The sequence below is a fragment of the Brienomyrus brachyistius genome, chromosome 20, assembly GCF_023856365.1.
Source record: "Brienomyrus brachyistius isolate T26 chromosome 20, BBRACH_0.4, whole genome shotgun sequence".
Classification (NCBI taxonomy): Eukaryota; Metazoa; Chordata; class Actinopteri; order Osteoglossiformes; family Mormyridae; genus Brienomyrus; species Brienomyrus brachyistius.
The window spans coordinates 8,188,328-8,209,253 of record NC_064552.1 but is presented as its reverse complement, the minus strand read 5'-3'; the positions used below and the strand labels follow the sequence as shown (position 1 = coordinate 8,209,253).

General features: G+C 38.9%; 1 protein-coding gene across 17 annotated transcripts in view; it reads left to right on the top strand.

Moving 5' to 3' along the window:
- Positions 1–20,926, top strand: part of LOC125715317 (calcium-activated potassium channel subunit alpha-1-like) — a 163,921-nt gene that overhangs the window by 137,858 nt on the left and 5,137 nt on the right. For 5 of the 17 annotated variants that reach the window (XM_048986645.1, XM_048986635.1, XM_048986643.1 and 2 more), the window contains 9 exons: positions 577–801; positions 1,775–1,967; positions 7,549–7,659; positions 9,169–9,252; positions 10,659–10,789; positions 13,107–13,301; positions 13,513–13,631; positions 13,739–13,960; positions 18,399–18,427. In XM_048986645.1, coding sequence (XP_048842602.1) covers positions 577–801; positions 1,775–1,967; positions 7,549–7,659; positions 9,169–9,252; positions 10,659–10,789; positions 13,107–13,301; positions 13,513–13,631; positions 13,739–13,960; positions 18,399–18,427 — 1,309 coding nt within the window. Of the gene's footprint in view, positions 1–576; positions 802–1,774; positions 1,968–7,548; positions 7,660–9,168; positions 9,253–10,658; positions 10,790–13,106; positions 13,302–13,512; positions 13,632–13,738; positions 15,550–15,942; positions 17,515–18,398; positions 18,428–20,926 lie in introns of those variants that run through there. The other 12 variants (XM_048986652.1, XM_048986644.1, XM_048986647.1 and 9 more) reach the window with 6 other exon arrangements.

The following is a 20,926-nucleotide window of genomic DNA, read 5'->3' as shown; positions in this document are numbered from 1 at the left end:
CGTGGCACCAGAAATCTCACAATTCTCACATCAACACCAGTACGTGTCACATATTCCAAAAAAGTGGCTCGTGCAAAAATTGCTCTTAAACACTCATAGTCACCTGTGTGGTTCACCTTCCTGCAAGTAGCACCCTGTTAATGAAACGTTATTTTGTGTCGCTTCATATATAAAGCGACCTGGTTTTGTTTGTGATACTGTATCTTTCTCAATAAATTATGATATATATTAAATTATAGACAAATATTTATGGTGCGAAAGAACTGAATAAAATATATACTCTTTTAATCGTTGAAAGTACATTAATCAGAGTGTGTGCAGCACCGGATACTAATTGATAAAAGATAAAATGTTTTCTCTGTTCATCTAGGGCGAATCCACTAATTCAAAGTGAATTATTGCTGAACAGTCTTGATTATGGTAGAGTAATAAGATAAAGCAACAGTCTTTCCTATTTCCCATCAGCTTCAGTCACCTTTTCTACTCGGGCGTTTCCCCGCTGTATAAATGCACTCACCGTCATTACCATTATGTCATTATTCATGTATCGCCCCCCTCCCCCCCCTTCCTTTTCAGACACGAAGCGAGGCGGCCATGACAGTGTTGAGCGGTCACGTGGTGGTCTGTATATTCGGGGATATCAATTCTGCCGTGATTGGGCTGAGAAACCTGGTGATGCCTTTGAGAGCCAGCAACTTCCACTACCATGAGCTGAAGCCCATTGTGTTTGTGGGTTCCCTGGAATACCTGAAGCGGGAGTGGGAGACGCTTCACAACTTCCCCAAAGTTTCCATTTTGCCTGTGAGTGCAGGCCAGCCTTTCATAGCCGCCATTTACACTCTGCTGTCAGGCATAGATGACTAAATCATAAGTAGCCCAGACTTAGTTTTATCTTGTGTACAATGCACAATGTGCAAAGTATATTTCATCAAGTGTAGCAGTATCAATGCATCACTTTCCATTTTTTTTCTTCTAATAATAATTAGCTGCGTCTTTTGAAAAAAATTTATATATTGAGTGATTTGGCTGATTGATTCATTCATCGATTGATTGCATAACGTAGGAAAACCGTTAAAGCTGTCTGACCAGACTTTATTGTTTATTTTTATATATTTTTAAATGCCTTTAAACACCTACGTATTATGCAGTTTTCAGTATACAGACTTTCGACTTGTTAGGCACATTGAACAGAATGACACTTAATACCTTTTGCTGCCGCATTGATCAGTCTTCGTATAAAGAATCACCAGATACTAAGCTGTACATTACTAGCATTACAGATTAGCTTTTCTCGCTACCAAAAAAGGCAAAACAATTGTTTTGGGATTTGTTCTTGCAGTGTTCCATAATGAAAGCAGCAATTCTTAAAATATTTTTTTATATATATTTGAAGACATTGTGTGGCCAAAGTAGTTATGTTTTGTAAATTTCACTTATAGATTTTATGCTTTAACAACATGCTAACTGAGAATATTCATCTTGATTAACTTCTGTTAAATGTAATTAAATGGCCTGGCGTGCGTCATATGTAATAAGGAAATGACATAATTCCTGCTCCTATTTCTAACTGAAGAATAAAGCAACTATTCTACCTAACCGTCTAACATTGCCAGTAGGAGTATGTACCCTTTAGATTAGCACACATCCCTGATTCTCCATTGTGGAGTAAAATCAGCTGAATGTCATAGCATTCAAAGCAACATGCTTGTTAGCTAATTTCCCAGAACCCCACTCTCAGTCTTTAATTTGTTTTTCTTCTCTCTTTGTGCCAAAGGGTACACCATTAAGTCGGGCTGATCTGAGGGCTGTCAACATAAACCTCTGCGACATGTGTGTTATTTTGTCAGCCAATCAGAGCAGTATTGATGATGCTTCACTGCAGGACAAGGAATGCATCTTGGCATCACTCAACATCCAATCTATGCAATTTGATGACAGCATTGGGGTCTTGCAGGCTAATTCCCAAGGTAAGGTCTGCCCTATAATACTTCAATCCGTTGCCTGCAAGGGACAGGACCTGGCAAAGAGAATATCTCTCTGGGTGATTTAAAGGACCTCACATCAATCTGTTTGACCGTTGCACCTTTGATTAATCTTCCATGCTTAGAAGCAGGCGACCTCTTAATGTTTGTAATTGCAGTGAATTTGCATGATGCAGCTGTAACACAAATGTTGTGGGGTTGTATTTTGAAAAAGTACATTTCAGATTTTCCCTCACATCTTGTATACTACTAATAACATTGCATTTGAAAAATATTCACATTTGGAAGCTGCAGCACCTGTAGTAGATAATTGAATTAAAACGGCAGCTTATGGATACCAAACCGTAAGTATGCAACATGGCTTATCTTTGTTTTAAAAAAATGTATATTGCTGGAACATGAAGCATATAGGTCTTCCTGCAGTTCCCCGTTGTGCTTACGTAAGCAAACTGTTCGTACCTGATATTTTAAGAGTGCACAGCTGCAGGAGTCGACCTCTTGGTGTGTATTTTGCTGGAGCTTCAGTGACAAGACCTGGTAAAGTGCGCAGTTAGGTTTGTACGTTTGTAGTCTATTAATGATGTTCTGTATTGGCATGCAAGTGGGAGATGTAGGCCGTCCCCAAGGGTACAAACAACATTCGTCCTCTAAATCTGTCTTTAAGGCGAATTTATAGGTTGGAACAATAATAATACCATAACAAAAAGTAACTACATACGGCACTGTACTGTAACTCAAGTCGATGAAACCACGCAATGTTTTCATGAATGTCACAAAGTAGTGCGTGCATTCGTGATTAGGAACCGTTGTATTTAACTTGAATTTTTTTTATATACAGTAGTAGGCTTTATGGTAGTTGGTTCGTAAGTACTAGTTGTTTGTAAGTTGGACGTTCTTAACCTGGGTACAAAACAAAATAAAACGAAACTACACAAGCCCAGCAATCAGCTGGGATGGAATAAGACAAGGAAGGACATCATCACTGACGTACAACAGCAGGCGGAAAAGCGGAGGGTTTCTGGCAAGAGGACAATGGTGGGCAAATTGTTGGATGGGGGCTATAAGGTCCCCATGTCACCAGAAGTAGTGAGGGGCCACACGCTCTCTCGTGACACCCGTTTGTGGTTCAGATGGGGCAAGGGTTATAGGCGATGGACTTCTGATTAGTGGAGAAGCATGACACGGTCTCGCAATTAATCTTTCGCCAGGCTCTCAACAAATGACCGTTGTCTGGTAACAGCAGGAGAAATCGCCTGTCCCAGCAACAACAAAAGAAGAAAAATAAAGCATGGAGTGCATTTTGCTAGTCATTCCATTAGGAGGCAGAATTAATGCAGTATAATGCGTCGAGGTCTGCTCTCATCTGCATTTCCTGATACAGCATTTCCTCCCTGCTGGGACGCGTATGGCCTGTAATGGTACAGTGCAGTAGCAGGGCATGGTATATAGTAGTATGGGTACTTAACAGAAGCAGCAGGAGGGACACAGTAATATTTTTCCACCCTTAGCTCCACGCCACATCACGACCAAACACTTTTGACGAGACGTTGTTGGTTGCCAGTCTGCTACCTGCCGGCCTGCATATGCTGCCTTAACGGTGCATATAGCTTGTGAATCGCTGACATATCTGCATAATCGTCATGCCAGTAACATACATTCATGGGTTATGTTTTTTGTGTGTATTAAAGCCACCTTACTGAAAGTATACCTTAACATTTTTTGATGTAATCAGTAATAACTTCTTCCTAAGGATGAATGAAGGATAAACAGAAGGTTTAACATGCGTTGTAATATTTGTGATGTTATATTCAAGCTGATATATATATATTCAAACATAACCTTTCATGCCTACTGGGATTCAGCTATTTGAAATTGCAGAGCCACAAACGTAAATGTCATGTATTAATTACTTTTTTATTCATTTTTACTCATTTTAAGCAATATTATTCTTCCGTTTTTTTAAGGCTTTGAACACACTGACAATATGAACTGCATTGCTTTGAATCTGATCATGTTTGTTGTGTATAATTCATTTGAATGCTATTGTGTATATTATATATTACATATCAGGAAGGGGGCAGCATGGTGGTGCAGTGGTTAGCACTGCTGCCTCACACCTCTGGGACCCGGGTTCGAGTCTCCGCCTGGGTCACATGTGTGTGGAGTTTGCATGTTCTCCCCATGTTGTCGTGGGGTTTCCTCCGGGTACTCCGGTTTCCCCCCACAGTACAAAAACATGCTGAGGCTAATTGGACTTGCTAAATTGCCCGTGGTGTGTGTGTGAGAGTGAATGGTGTGTGAGTGTGCCCTGCGATGGGCTGGCCCCCCATCCTGGGTTGTTCCCTGCCTCGTGCCCATTGCTTCCGGGATGGGTTGCGGGGGGTCCGGAGCCTAATAGGATAAGCAGTTTGGAAAATGGATGGATGGATGGACATATCAGGAATTAAAAATATTAGATTCCTTAAATTTTACCTTACAAGAATCATGCATTCAAATCCTGAATTAATTAATATACATTTACTGTCACATGTTAACAAATTGGAATTTTAAACATTTTCGTCAATAGGAAATGTACAATGAAACCACTTCAAAAATTAATATGTAGCTTCAAGTTTGAGATACCTTATGAGTTAGTTATTCTTAGTAGTCAGATCACTCGAAGGTTAATGGCCAAATGAATAAATTTACTGATATCAAAGTTCATCGAGATGAACAGAGAAATGTATTAACATTGTGCCGACTCACCCATTCCACTTTAAATAACAAGATGCTAATGAATAAATAAACAACCTGGTTGCCAAGGGAAACATTGCAAAGTGCAACAACAAGAAAACCAGTCAATTGCCTGCAGGGGAATCTCCGGTATCAGGATCCTTGTTATGTCAGTTATTGTAAAGAGTTAAGAAACGGAGCAAATGGCCAGTGCAGAAGCATGAGATATCTGTGTAAATCAATTGTTTAATAAACGCTGTGGGTTATTGAATGCAATCTGTCCAGCCTCAGTGCTTTTAGCGGGGGCTGGTAGCCCGAGGCAGCAGCAAAGTTCTTAGTAACTCTGCACATTTATAAAACGATCCACAGTAGCTAAGGAATAATTTAAGTTATGCGGCAGTTTGTTCAGTTATCTACTTTTTTTCCCCCCTGAGTTTTATGTCCTTGTTTTTGATAGGATTTAAGATTGTGTTTTTGTTTTTTGTTTTTGATTGTGTCATATGGCTCGCAACCATGTTGTTTCCTTGATATTTGCAGCCAAGGGACCTTAGTTTATAGTTATTTGGGGTCCGTTCTTGTTGAAAGTCAATTCCCCTTAGGCAACGTTAAAGTTACATGTATTAAATTAATTTCGATCAACTGAGACATTTAGTCACTGTACTGGGTGGAGCGAACCATAGAATCTCGATTACCAGGGTCCTACAAAACTCAGAATAACAAAGACATTTTTGTAATATATGTTTAATGGGTCTGGTTTTGGGGTTGGGGGTAAAACAGTCTTGCTGGAATAAAAGGCCATAACGGAAGATTCTTCTTATGATGTAATTTTTGTTAATTGTCTAAAATCGCCAGAGGGGCTGAAGTTTAACAGCTTTTTAACATTTTAATGAGATAACCACATGTTTCAGTTTTAAGTTATGTTAGTAAAGCTTAGCTGATGACAGAATTCGTTTTTTATGTCATTGTTTACAATTTGTGGTTACTTCTGGATTCTGTAATGTAGCTTTTATTTCCATCCATCCATCCATCCATCCATTTTCCAAACCGCTTATCCTACTGGGTCGCGGGGGGTCCGGAGCCTATCCCGGAAGCAATGGGCACGAGGCAGGGAACAACCCAGGATGGGGGGCCAGCCCATCGCAGGGCACACTCACACACCATTCACTCTCACACGCACACCACGGGCAATTTAGCAAGTCCAATTAGCCTCAGCATGTTTTTGTACTGTGGGGGGAAACCGGAGTACCCGGAGGAAACCCCACGATGACATGGGGAGAACATGCAAACTCCACACACATGTGATACTGGCAGAGACTCGAACCCGGGTCCCAGAGGTGTGAGGCAACAGTGCTAACCACTGCACCACCATGCCGCCCCGTAGCTTTTATTTACTATATTTAAACATCGCTGTATATGGAACAAACTGTAATTGAATCTTGGGAGCTACATAACCCCTTATAATATTTCCATTCCTTTTAAAATTATTAAAAACATGAACTACCGCTTGAAAACTAAGAAATATCAGTAAGTAGATACTGACAAGCTACATATTTCAGCCTTTTCTGTGTGCCATATTCATCCCATTTAAAAAAAATAAAATCTGTCATATTTAACGTTAACAGGATTCTTAAAACTCAGCTTTAGATATATAACCATGTTAAGAGAACTGAATTTATACTGCTGGGTGTTTATTCTCCAAAAGTATACATTTTGGTGTTGTGCTTTAGTGTATTATGCAAAAAATAAATAAATGTAGCTGCACATGGAATTTTTTTCGCTGTGGATTAGGAGTATCTCACATTCTATCGATAGCTTCAAATGAATACAGTATGAAGTCAAACGCCCCACTGGTGTTTATAATTGTCGTTGAATGTTACTAACCACAGTAGTGCGGTTTTGTCATTGCCATAAGGAGACACTCAGCGGAAAGTTACTCATTTGAAATGCTAGCTACGAAAGAAGTGCTTAACAATTGTGTCTCCTCCATTTTACAAGGCTATCCATAAAGCCATGGCGGTACCTTGAATACCCTGACAGTGGGTGGCATAGCCTCTGTACTAGATTTGCAATTCTTTTAAAACTTTTGTGACCTGAATATATTTCTTGCGTTACAACTGCCTTTGTAAGCGCCCGTTTTTCCTAAGTCAGCATTGGGTGATGGATGTCAAAACACAGGCAATGTATTATACATATAGCATTACTGATTTAAGGTGTTTACTTGTCAGCTCGAAGAAATGCAACGATGTCAGGTTTGGTGAATTTGTACTCGTGTCACTGTGTTCCATGACTCTGAATGGCACTTTTCTTGATAAAAGGTTTTCGGGTTCCACACCACCACTTTTATGGTAACAAAATGAACAACATATAAAATTTATATACAGCAGTAGATGGGTGGCTGTAAATGCTAAATCAGCCTCTACTGACCCCTAAAAGCAAAACGTGCATCTCTTTTGCAATATTTAGGTGACTGTTAATGTTTTCCGCATTTCCCCCTTTATCTGTGGACAGATGTGAACTTAATTATGAAAATAGTTTTATGAGTATGTATTTTTTATCGACCAGTAATGAAAGAGAATGAAGCGATATGCACTTAGCAGTTCTCATAATTGCGGGTTGTGTAAAATCGGCATGGGTGCCCAGTTAGGCTAAAGGGTTGTAATATTTCAGCTCAAATTCAGCTATAATTTAGCTGGTGCTCACTACAAAGTCGGTATTGAGATACCAGAAGATCTGTAGTGTACATCATATTTGCCTGTACGAGGCAGCTAGATCTAAAGTTCTTGTGGCAATTAGAATTAATCAATTTACCAGAGGTGACTGATTGCTGTGTTTAAATCTGCTTGCCTCCATCAAGGGTTTACACCTCCTGGAATGGACAGGTCGTCACCAGAAAACAGTCCCGTGCATGGATTAGTACGAGAGCCCGTCACAAGCGGAGCCAATATCCGAATCGTAACAGAACTAGGTATGTTGATGATACTGTAGTTTGTGACACGAGCATCAAAAGAAAATGGCATAAGAGAAAAACTTTTTATATTTTGCGACGCAAAATGAGTGAAGGATTCCTACAACCTTGCTAGTTCCATTGAGTCTGAGTTTTACATTTACATTCATATATATGTTTTGACAGGCAATATGTCAGAAAATGTTTGTTTTTTAACACATTTTTACCTCTGTAAAGTTTGATTATGAATGGGGGAAAAGACTTCTCCTGGAAGAAGAGTAATATTACCGGAATAGAGTTGCTGTTGTAGATAAAAACAGAATGGGCCCATTTATTAATAACAATGAATCTGCCTTTATTCCCCTGGCACAGGAACTCATGAAAGTTTTACATCTCAGTGTGTACCAAAGCATTGCAGACTGGCATCTAAAGCTATCCTTTGACCCAAATATATAGCATTGTAGCGAAGGCACTTCTAAAGGCAGGGAGTATGACTGGATTTCATCTCACCTTTACGACTCCCTTCTTTGTTTGGAAGCGCAGCTTGAGATGAGATGAGGAGTAGGGACATGAACGTTTACCGTGACTGTATTAAGGGAATCAACTCTTTAAGTGTTTGACGAACCGACTGCTGCTCACCCCATTGTTTTCTGTAGGCGTCAGTCTGTCCTCACTTTACCGCGTCTTTAATTGTAACATCAAACTTGAAAAACTTGCAAGACACTGTTACAATTGTTGCTAGATGCAGAACGTCGACTCCCCACGGCCCTTGCGGCCTGCAGTAACACACCCAACCTGGACAGTTACGTGTGACTCTGCCATTTCCGTTAATTAATGCATCTTCGCTGGCTACAGTAGAAGCTGACAAACTAACTGACTGTCAAATTATTTTTCTTGTTCCATTGTGTGCATTCGGATTTTTTTTCCCTGCTTCACTGTGTGTGTGTGTGTGTGTTATTCAGGATGGACAACATTTAGTTGATTTTTTTCAAGTTATATGTCGTATCGTTTGCATTAAAGGCAGGAATAGTGCGCAAGTTGTAATGCCAGAGCGTTGAGAATGGTGTTGAATAGCAGGTTGTGTAATGCTTCCCTGTCACTATTGTGTGTAATTATACTTTAGTTTCAGCAGGGGCAGTTTGCCTGACGTCTTGAATTCACGGTTTTTCAGCACTGTGCCAAGTATTTTGTTTAAGTTTATCAGCTTTTAGCTATGCGTCTATAAAATGAGTTTTTCCACATATCAATTGGAAACACCAGCTCTATATTTCGTAAATGTGCTCCTGAGAAATCGCCATAGCATAGCCCAACTTTTGTATACGTTCAGTAGAATACTGTAAATGTTCATCCCTAGACCACACCACATTTACTCATTTCCAGACCCATATGGACAAACCTCTTTCTTGGAATTTATATAAGGGTGTTAGACTGTGTATATCTCGATATACGCTCTACAACCCTGTAGTGCCTCGTGATTAATTTCACTTGTTGACGATTGTTTCCCTTCCCAATGCTGTTTTGCATAATTAGCTCAACCTGGTAAACTGCCACCTTTGGTTTCACTCAGTCAGGACAAAAAAAGTGGAGCCAACATTCATATGATAACTGAACTCGGTAAGCCTCGCCTTCGTCCTTTTCCTGCAGTATCATTTCTCCATCAGTTGCTCTTGATTTATCTGGCTGCAATAGAGAACTGCTCCCATGGCATCACTTTGAACAAATTTTATTCTTAGTTCTGGTTGAAATTGACTGTCTTGTTTTGGCCTTTTTAATGATTTTTTCTTCTCCAAGCATCGCAGGGCCTTTGATCACACAAGGCTGTCCTTGTGGCTCTTTCCATTGCATCTCCTCGCAGTTCATTTCTTTCGCCCAGGCCCTTTTCATCAAACCTCCTGTCAATATGACTGACGTTTCTTTTTGCAGCTCACAGGAAGTCTGAGAAGAAATAAAATTTCAAAAACAAAACTCAAGATCAAACCTTCCTTTAAGCTGTTTATTTTTTTTTTTCTAGACCTAATCTCCAAAGCATAGATGCTATGAAACAAAGGAGACCTTTCGCGAAGTAGGATTTCGTTGTCTTATCAGAAAACAATGTCCAGTGGTTCAGACAAACTCGTAGGGAGCCAGAACTTGGAGGCAGTAGTGCCAGTTCAGGGGGTGGGGGTGGGGGGGGGGTGCTGTCTGGTTTCCCCTTTAAAAAAACATCCACGATATTCGATTTTTCATATGATCGCTTGAATTGCTGAATGTAATTGTCTGTAGCAACCAATGCACTTTTCATACTGAGGTTCATTGATGAAGTGCTTAGTCTGATGCTTTTCATTGTGCTATTTATTCGCCTGTATTACAACAGAGTAAAGTGTAATTAATAGACTTTGAAGTGCAGCAGCTCTTAGAACAAGTCATATGCATAAGAATGTAATATAATATTTCATTTCTAACTGTATTCCCAGAATTCATTTGCTTTTTTATGTTTTTCCCACCCTCACAGAATCTTTATTTTTTCCCTTGAATATTTATTTCCAGCTGTGGTTTTAAGTGGATGAGTGAAAGTGGTCTAGAGTAATAAAAATAAAACTCAGTTTTTCTTTTTTTCTGTGGAACCTTAATAAAGGGCATTTAAACTGATTTAAGTTTAATTGCTTGAGGATGTGCCTGTCAGCCATGGTAATCAAGGGTGTGAGTTTGGTTTCAGCATTGGTAGGGCTCAAATCAGCCACGAAGCCCCCACTACTCGAGATCAGGGGCGTTGAGAAGGGGTGGGGGGTCATAGGGCCTGGGTTGGGGGCCAAATAATATGCTTTCATGGGACCCAAAATCTCTAGCGGCGCCCCTCCCCAAAACACACACAGTACTCCCACAATATGGTTAGGGACATGCACCTACCATCCATACCCAAATCTACGCCCTTGATGGTAATAGTATTTTATTGTATATCTATGCTAGTTGTGACTCCTGTAGTCTTATATTATGCTAACCTGCTTTTTTGTTTGTACTTTGAATAACGCCAATGACCCCAGTGAATGACACCAATGTGCAGTTCTTGGACCAAGATGATGACGATGATCCAGACACTGAGCTATACATGACACAGCCGTTTGCCTGCGGAACGGCATTTGCAGTCAGCGTGCTGGATTCCCTAATGAGTGCGGTACGTGAATGTCTTTCCACGATATGGACGTACTGATGAAGCTACCATATATTATGGAAAAAGTCTTGTGTGTGTGTATATATATATATGTATATATATATATATATATATATATATATATATATATATATATATATATATATATATATATATATATATATATATATATATATATATATGTAGCTCCCGCGACCCAGTAGGATAAGCCGTTTGGAAAATGGATGGATGGATATATGTAACTTTTAGCCACATGCTGCAGAATTTTTCTCTCTCTGAACCTGCAAGCTAAATTATACGTCATTAAAAAAGTAAAGCTACTGTACATATATAAACAATGCCTATAAAAATCCAAAACTTTGTAGTTCCTTGAGTTATAACAGTCCTGCATGGAGTTTCCCATGAAAATAGAATCTGGTTAAAAATACCGAAGAGGAGTTTGAGTATTGGTAATACTTAAACAATTTATTGTATTACTGTATATGATTCAGCATTGTATTGTTTGCCATTTGAGAACTACCTTTGATTATTTTCCCTTAGCAGGGAATGCGACCTCTAATTCCTTTAGAGCTTTGTATACGTATGCTGGGCTTATCAATGAGAATGCATGAACACAATGTAGCCGCTGTTCCAATGTTCCCTGTCTCGTGCCCATTGCTTCCGGGATAGGCTCCGGACCCCCCGCGACCCAGTAGGATAAGCGGTTTGGAAGCTGGATGGATGGATGGATGGATGTAATTCATATTGTGTATTTTATTTGTCAATATTTCATTACTCCATATATGGTAGCATTGTATGACCAAGTAGAGTATACATACAGTATATTACATATATTATCACATGTAATCTCATATAATTTTACTAACAGTAAAAGCAGATGCACACAATCACGACTAACTTGGAATCATATCAACTAGCGGATTTTAGTTAGCAGATAATTTTACAACTTATTTGTCATAATCCTTTTTATTGTAATCCTTCTATTTGGCTTTGCTGATAACAGATTTATAATAATTTACAATTTTTTTTAATTTGCATTTTTAAAATGAAATGTCTAAAAGGCCCAGACCGCGTTAAGGTTGGTTTACATTCAGATATTTCATTAAAATTTAAGTGTTGACAAACATTGTAAATAAGTAGCTATTGTTTTTAGGGAAACAGGTTTTGAAAGATGCTACTACAATACAGAATTTTAAGAAATGCATGCACGGTTTCAAGGTGGAAAGGATTAAATGTAGGTCAAGAAATTATTTGAAATATAAGGTTGCTCTAAGCAGAAGTACATTAATCTGCCTATGATATTCGGCTGTTAAAAAAAAAAAGGTAGAGAAGACGAGCATTTTCCCAACCATGACGACTTCATTTGTCTACCTATCAGTTTGAGTGAGGTTAGAACAAAGCAGCCTTCAAGTGCATTTCACACTGGACAAAGGTAATGCTCTCTAATAGACAGCATTCATCCATCATCCTGTTCAATAGTCCTGTCAGCCTCCCAGAGAGATGTCATAGTGCAGTGCAAGCCAGGGGAGACACAAGGTTTAACAACAGGGGTTGGGGGAGAGACTCCTGTTCCACAGGACATCCAATATTGGGCTTTGTATTCTCATTTCGTGCACAGAATGAAACAAACTGGCAAAATGGGAAATTGCTAAATTCACAAACTTGCTAGGTAGTAGCCTTTAGCATCACCTTGCTGTTTTGTTGGGGCAGAGTGTATATGATGAAGCTGTTAGGTGGCAGTACTGGACTTATACTGGGCTAAGAATCCTGGAAATCACCTTCAGGGAAAACCCAAAAACAAGCGAAGAGCACAGAAGTCACCGCTTATTACGCATATGATGAGTTCTTGTGTGTCTCTAAATTATAAAAAATACTTAGCATTACAGTTTGACGAAAAAAAATATTGTGGGTATTGAAGTTAATATAAATTATATGGAACAAACTCCAAAAATTTCTGTATCCTTTCTCAAGCAATTGCAGGACTAATTTCGTATTTAATTTTTTCAGTTTTGCCTCGAGGGAAATGCATTCCTGTTTTTGTTGTGCTGGTTTACTACATTTTGTGTAATTAAATACAAATATATTTATTTGTTTTTTTACGTAATGATATGCCTATTAAAATTTTAAGACACACTTCTGGCAAAATGGAAAAAAAATACGAAGTAATTGGATTCTGCTGTCTTTTCACCACCAACATAAGACTATTTGATGAGACAACTTAGGGTTCAAATAACAGAGCTCAGGATAACATGCTGTTTGAATGTCTTCAGTTGTGACTTTATATGTTGGCTTAAAGATACTTTTTCTTTTATCACTGCAGACATATTTCAATGATAAAAGTCTCACGCTAATCCGGACACTAGTAACAGGGGGGGCCACCCCTGAGCTGGAGGGCCTTTTGGCTGAGGAGAATGCCCTGCGAGGTAGCTATAGCACGCCACAGACGCTTGCAAACAGGGACAGGTGTCGTGTGGCGCAGCTGGCGTTGTACGATGGTCCTTTCGCAGATATGGGGGTAAGTGGTTGGTTTTGCTACTTAGGGGATGTACTGTGTCCTGCTACTATTCCTGTTTGTTATCTGTTAATTGGATGTGGAGGAAGCACCTGTGATTTATTTATGTGCCATCGTGAGAATAGTGAAAAAACTGGTATGAACCATGTTTCTGTGAACGCTAATAGAGTTTGAAACAACCATGCAAATTTCTAATCCATGCTTTGTGTTGCAGGATGGTGGTTCCTATGGAGATTTATTTGTTAAAGCGTTAAAAACATATAATATGCTGTGCTTTGGTGTTTACCGATTGAGAGACGCACACCTAAGTACGCCAAGTCAGTGCAGCAAGCGGTGAGTCACCCTCCCATCGTCTATTCATCCAGTAGTGAACCCTATGACATATGAACCAACATTTCTTCATCTTCCCCTTTGTTCCCTCGTGTCTCAATCTTCTACAGGTTTGTCATGGCAAACCCAACGTACGATCTTAAGCTGGTATCCTCAGACCAGATCTTCTGTCTGATTCAGTTTAACCACAATGCGGGCCAGTCCCAGACCAGTCTGTCCCACTCTTCCCATTCCTCCCACTGCTCAAGCAAAAAGAGCTCCTCCGTCCATTCGATCCCTCCAGCCAACCGGCAGAATCGCAACAAGCCTCGGGACCCCAGGGAAAAGCAGAAGTACGTGCCTGTAAAAACGTGTGACCCTCCATATCTGTGACACGTCCATGACGATCGTCATCCTGTGATGTGATTTTCCTAGAAGAGACTCGTTTTTGTCATATAGTACTCTCTAAGTTATTGCCACGGCCATTTGCATGTGATCCACGCATCCTTTCTACGCAATACTGACCATTATCATCTTCTTATCACTACATTTTTCCTTTCCAAGAAACAGCGATCTTGTAGTTAGGCAATAATGTTACAACAGAATATATTCAGCTACTCATTGATTAGACAAACGATAGCTACATGAATAACTTTTATGAAGAAGCACCATTATATATTTCAATTATTTTTACATTTTCATTTTTTAAAAAGGTAATTCTCTTGTGGATTGTAGCTTTCCTACAATCTGTAAGAGACTAGATGCATGTGTGTTGTTTTGCATACTGATTCTGTAACATATTTAAAATGATGTTGCTTTTCATTTTATATTTCTTCAGTTATCTGGTTGAATAAAATATGCATTAGAATTATTATTGACTTATGAAAAAAGTAACATTGTTTTAAATTTGCCATTGGGGTTACAAGTTGAAACCGTTTGTGCATGGAATTAACCCCTTTATTTATTAAATCACTGAATCGGTTTGTAAACAGCATTTCACAATACATCCAAAAATATTTGCTAAATGTATGTAGTAGTGAGCATTTAAGAAAAGTATCTTACACTCAAAATAGATGTATAAATGCTGTTGTATTAATTGTAGAAAGAACCATTTGCATTTTATTATACTTTTTCAGGAGATGTATAGTTTAAAGCAGAAAATTTATGTTACGAATGAAAGCTTATTTTATCATAGCCTTTGATAGATTTTTCTTATGATTCTTCAGTGCTTAGATATCTAAGTCATAACATTTATTTACAAGGACTCAAAAAGTTTCAAAGCAAATTGCACTCAATCCCTGTATCATATTTAACGTTTGAGAAGCACCACTCACAAACAATCACTGTCAAAGTGTAATGCAGGCTACAGTTTCAAAGTATGCTCATTATGTAGTCCTTCACAGAGTTTAAATATATATGGGCTCCTTGTGTCCAAATTGCACCTTGCTGGAGTACACCTCCGCCTCCTTCAACATTAACTTTGTTTTCTTAATGTCCCAGAATTTAGTAAAAGATTCAAAGTGGAATGTTTAATAATAGGTTTTTGCGCTAAATATTGTTTTTTTTTATCATCAGCTTTAATGATAATTTTCGTAAGTTGCCCTGACCGGACATTCATTTCTCGAGCAGATGAGATACTGTATACCTACATGACATCTTTCTGTCCTCTGTATTTGTATCTCCACTTATTTCGCTTACCGTACCTCAGCCAGAACTTCACTTACTAGCTAGACTCTGCTTGAGATGAGTTGTGTAAGAAGGAATCTACGAGTAACTTGATACATTAATACATTTTCACTGAGACTTTACAAACGAATATGCAAGAATATTACTTGTAGTGATATTACGTTTACATTCATGTTTCAAAAAATTCAAGCAGACCTACTATTTAACCGCACCATATGTACGATAACAATATGAAATAAAAATAATGTTTCGATTATTTTTTTAGTCTGTTTTGTGTTGCTTTAAAGTGGTAAAACAACACGATGACAGATAAACAGACTCGTTCTTTAAGATTCAGATGTAATACATAAATACATAAGTAATAAACTAAAATACATAACTAATAAACTAATGTACAGAGCAGCTTATTCAGGACCCCCCCGCCCCTGCCCACCGTGTAGCTCACTGGGCTGCTCCTACACTCTCATTCTGATTTAACCCCTAACAGGCCTGATGTGTGGCCTGGACAGGTTTGGTCCATATGTCATTCACATTCTGACACATCCCGTAACATCTAAGATGGACTAAGTATCATCTTAGTGGAACATCCATGACTGAACGCCACTCTCCTTCACTCAGTTATCCCGATTTCTCTTCGGTAAACTGGCAGGCATGTCTGAGTCAGAAGTGGAATGAACAGGAATCGTCACAGTGTCACTTTCTCTTGAGGGAGACGTACATGATTGTGATTATGGACAAGCACTGAAGATGTGTTTCTGCAAGCAAAGAAAAGAAGCTCGGAAAAGTACAGAAAACATGGAATTTCATATCGTTGTCCATGCTCTTCTATTGACTTGATATCAAGTTAAAATGCAATTTTGACCTACACAATGTGTTACAGAATTTGAATAGTATATTATGTATTCACTATTTTTCATATCTGCACAAAAACATGGACCATAATTCCAGAAGTAGACAACAATCAGAAAACAAATAGAGGTTTTGATACACACGCAACTCCCATCTTTTGCAAGCATGTGACCATAAAATGCATTTTAAGTGTGTTGCCTTTGAAAATGCTGAAATTGTTTAATAATGTATATAAAACTAAAACAATGATAATAGGTATAGGTAACACGAATGTTATAAATTTAAGACGTGTTCTCTAGTTGGCCAAGTAGGCCATTGCAAATGAATGCCACGAAAACTGTCCTCTTGCCAAAACTCCTACAGCAAATAAACATGATTGGCATGAACCGTATGTGTATGTGCACCCTTCCGGTGCCGGTATCTCCAAAAGACCAGTTAACTTTGGCCAACATGCCAGTGCTTTGGTGCTGGCGGCATTGTTAGAAGTCAGGCTGAGGTTTAGCGCTACTAAATTTTGCTTAAATTGTTGGAAAAATATTTAAGGTACCTTTTGATCTCTGTTAACGTGTCTTTACACCTCATCCAAAATTAAAAATACACATTAATCAGTATCGAATAATTTCAGTGTTTTAAAGGCTACTAGCAATCTGAAATATTTTAATTAAAAAGTTGCATGTTATCTGGAAACAATGTGCAATGCTATGAGTGAAAATTACGAAACTCAAATGAAAATACTCATACCACAAGAAACACATTGTTTAATGGCTTGTGAAATGCTGCGCATGTGTGTTTTTGCTTGATCTGCTCATTGTAAGACACACATGGGTGTGTGTAAATACATGTATATGTACTAATATATAAACCTAAATGTATATGTGTACATATATAAGTTTATTTCAGTTTTATAGAGTATAGTCTGATTTGTAACAACTGAACATTTTTCCTGACATGACCAAAATCTTACAAGTATGTAAGTAGTAAGTCTTTAATGAATTGGGAAGTTCATTGTCGTCTTAATGCATTCAGTGCTACTTCTTGTGTATCACAATGTGTACGCAGGCACATCCCCTCGTCTTTTGTATATACTGTATGTGTGTAGCATTATTACATGCCCCTGTTATAAGTTTGTTTTCTTGCAGATGAACTGTTTCAGTTTTGTTTATCCACTGACTAATTCATGTTTATCGATAGTGGAATTGCTGGGTAGACCTAGCACTAGACTGAAATAATTAATAACCTTACACCTATTAAATATTATCCGCTGGCAATATTCCTGTGTAAAAGTTGTGCAGCCAAGACTACTGTTAAATAAAAGCTTTTAGGTTGATGGCCTCAAAATGAGAGTGATACAGGCATCAGCCGACAAGTGCAATTTAGCTTTTCTTTTGTCCCATTTGGATAGCATGAACCGGGAGGCAAATGGGATGTAAAAATATGGGTTTCATCTCAATCAGCCCCTGATTTCTTTCACCGAGCAAGTGCATTTAAAGATGTCTTAGCGGGAGACATGTCGATGTGAGTTAGGCCTTGACTCCGACCCTGATCTTTTGTCCTCGGCGTATTGAACCCGTTGTGTGACGCTCTCTGGATACTCATCATAGTCTGTTAAGTTTGGCCAATCACTGTGTCGGACTGTGACCTCTGCTCTTCCAGTACATGCGGCCCACTTGCGATGGTTTCTGTCGTGCATTGGATTCTGTGGCAAATGTTTACGAGCAGAACATTCCCGTTTTTGGCTTGTCAACATTTTCATACAAATAAAGTAATGAATAAAAGAAAGAAAAGAATGCTGCTTTTGATGAAGCTTTGAATACTAACTGACTGATGGAGTCTAGGAAAATGCACTTGGTGCCTTTTGTCTTGTGATCCTAAAGATGAAATACCTGGCGGCTCCGAACTAAGTTTGAATTATATGCTTAAGGTAAAATACAATGGATATTCAAATTATACAATAAAAAAAAACAATGATCCGTGTAATTATGTTCACAATGGGTAGAGTTGTTTGTGTGCATAGAAAATATTACTGTGGCAGTCATACATTTTATATAGATTATGGATGATATATAATTATCATTATTTTATCTTAATTATGTAATTTTTGTTGTTGATTTTACGCTAGAGTCCCCAGACATATAGACATAGTACTGAAACTACAGTGAAATAGCAATGGATATGGTCATGTCAGTGAATGTGTTTGAGATGTGTCATTTCCTTTAAAAACTGTTAAACTTATATAGATTACTTCTTTTTTTAAAGTGCAACAAGGATGAATAGAATGAGCCAAGGTATGAAAGTTAACGATTCTGCATGAAGTAGAAACTGTCTTGGGTTTTAACCATAACTCTGTCCTTGTGGAGAACAACTATCAGCAGCAAAACCAACTTGTATTTGAAAGCATCTTTCCTTAGTTTTCCTTTTGCTTTCAAATCAGAAGCGAGGTGGCTGCCTGGTCATAGCATTGCCCAAGGACCCCCCCCACCCCCCCACCTTGCATGCAGTGATCATTTTTCTTTCTTCTCCTCTACGTAGAATTTCACTTCCCAAGAGGAATTAAAGCTTCCTTATTTCACTGAATGCCTTTTAACAAAATGCTTGGTTTGTTTCACATACAAATCTCGATCTGTTGTTCAGTTCCATGCTTCTATTAATTTGTTTACCCGAAGACAACTTCCAAATGTGTGAGCTCTGTGTGAAACCTTCGTTTGTTCTGTACTGTGTGATCTTCAGTTGTAAAGTTCTGTATCGTAGAAGCATATTACCAGACATTTCGTGCAACGTTTGTCGACTCATAGATGCTTTTCCTAAAGCCACAGAAACGTCTCTGTCCGCGTCCCAGTACCTTAACTGTGTGGTCACCAGAAAAGTTGGAGATAAGGCCAAATTCTGCCATTTAACTTTTAAACTCTTTCTCCTGGATGCATGTCTTTGTTTAGACCTCCAGGTAAATGATGGATTTGGTAGTTTTTCCTTTGTGTAGCTTTTCTTGGTGATGTGTAGCTTCATTGGATATGTAGTTATAAGCCTTTTCACCCTTTACATGTCTCAGCTTTACTTTCGCATTCAGCTACTGTAACGCCGGTATTTTTAGTCTGCAATGTTAAAGCAGCCGTGGTTTTGTGATCATCACCCATTCGCCATAAGGCTTGATTGCTGATGATGGCTGTCTTGTCAGTACTTGTTTTTTTATTTGACCATGAGTGGTCCCTCAGGACAATGCTACATACAGCATCCTCCCACTAGACAGTGCAGATAAGGCTACAGGGGAATGAACAGTTATCTGCAATCTGAAATTTTTGACTTTCCATTCCCCTTTCAGCCTGAGCATTACCTGGACTTAATCACCAGTTTGCCTGGGCTGGTGCTCGTGTCAAGCACCCTATAACTGACTCGCACTCAAAATCCAAGGAAGTCCTGTCAGCACTGTGCTTCCTGGGGAACTCTTAGTGCTTATTTATATTATACTGACAAGGCTGAGGCGTCCACCAGCTGTACAATTAGCTTTTTCTGGCTCACCGAGTGCCTACTTGCCCACAGTAGATGTCATAGCGCCTTTCTCAAGAGTGCTTGTCAGAGCACTGCTTTTGACTTCGCGTCACAATTCTCCTCATATGTATTCATTTAATCACCTGTTTTGCGGCAATCTGGCACCATAGATGATGCCAAGTTCAGCATCTGAGCTTCTGGTGGAACGATAAGGGTGGCTGGGAGTAGCTGATTTGGATTTTCCGCTCAGATTGTGTGTCATTTTATCCACATCCATGATTCACCTGCCTCCACACCATGGTATTTTGGTGGTGGCGAAGTGCTTCCACTAGTCCCTGGCTTTGTTCTGGAAAACCTTTGGGCCACTGTAGGCATTTACGTCGTAAGAACATATTAGCGACACGACTACATAACTGCCAGTTGCTGTTGCAGTTTCAGAAATTATTTTTGTTTGGGAAATTAAATTTTATTATATATGACTTTATTTATTTGAATGTTGAATGTTGTAGTTGCATTTATACTAGTCAATGAAGATGATAATATTGTTTGTAGGAGCCAGCAGAATACTGCTGTTTATATATAACGTTATATCCCTGAGTACGACAGGACCCTCAAGAAGACTGAATCTGGACCGCATTAACTAGGTTCGACACGTACTGTAAGGTGCACGAGAGCAGAATCTGGCTGTTTCTTGAGGACTGGAAGCTGTGAGTGGTGCGCTTTTCTCATAGAAATTAGGGCCTGGTTGCTTGACCAAGAGTGCCTGCATCTTCATCACCTCCTAAAATCCTGACAGTATCCTTTTACGATACAGAACACCCAGGTAAGCAAAGCAGCTCTGGTTCTTTGGCTGATGGATATTGCTGGATTCTTATGGTTTTTGCTTGGAGTTTGCGGCAGATTTGAGGCCTGATACCATTAAGTAAGATGACTCTTCGCAAGAAAGTTCATTTCATTGTTTCAAATGTATTGCTCTGAATCATTTCTCATTTGGTTGGACGGCATAAACAGCATTTGGTGGATTCAAAGCGAGATGCCAGTGAATCCCTTGAGATTCGTTGAAATTCTAAACATAATTATATCACGATGTTTTGTGATATTAGCAGAAGAAATGGAAAAAGTGCAGGAGACTGGGTATATTTGGTCTGTTATTCAGATCTGCCCTTTCATTTTTGTGAAACTTTCAGGTTTCTCACAAGGAACAGGAAGTTCAAGTATCAGGAAAACTAAAAATCTTCCAAGAAATGTTTTTTTTTCTACTGGGTTCAAGGCTCTAATTCGAAAGCTATGGTGCGAGTTCA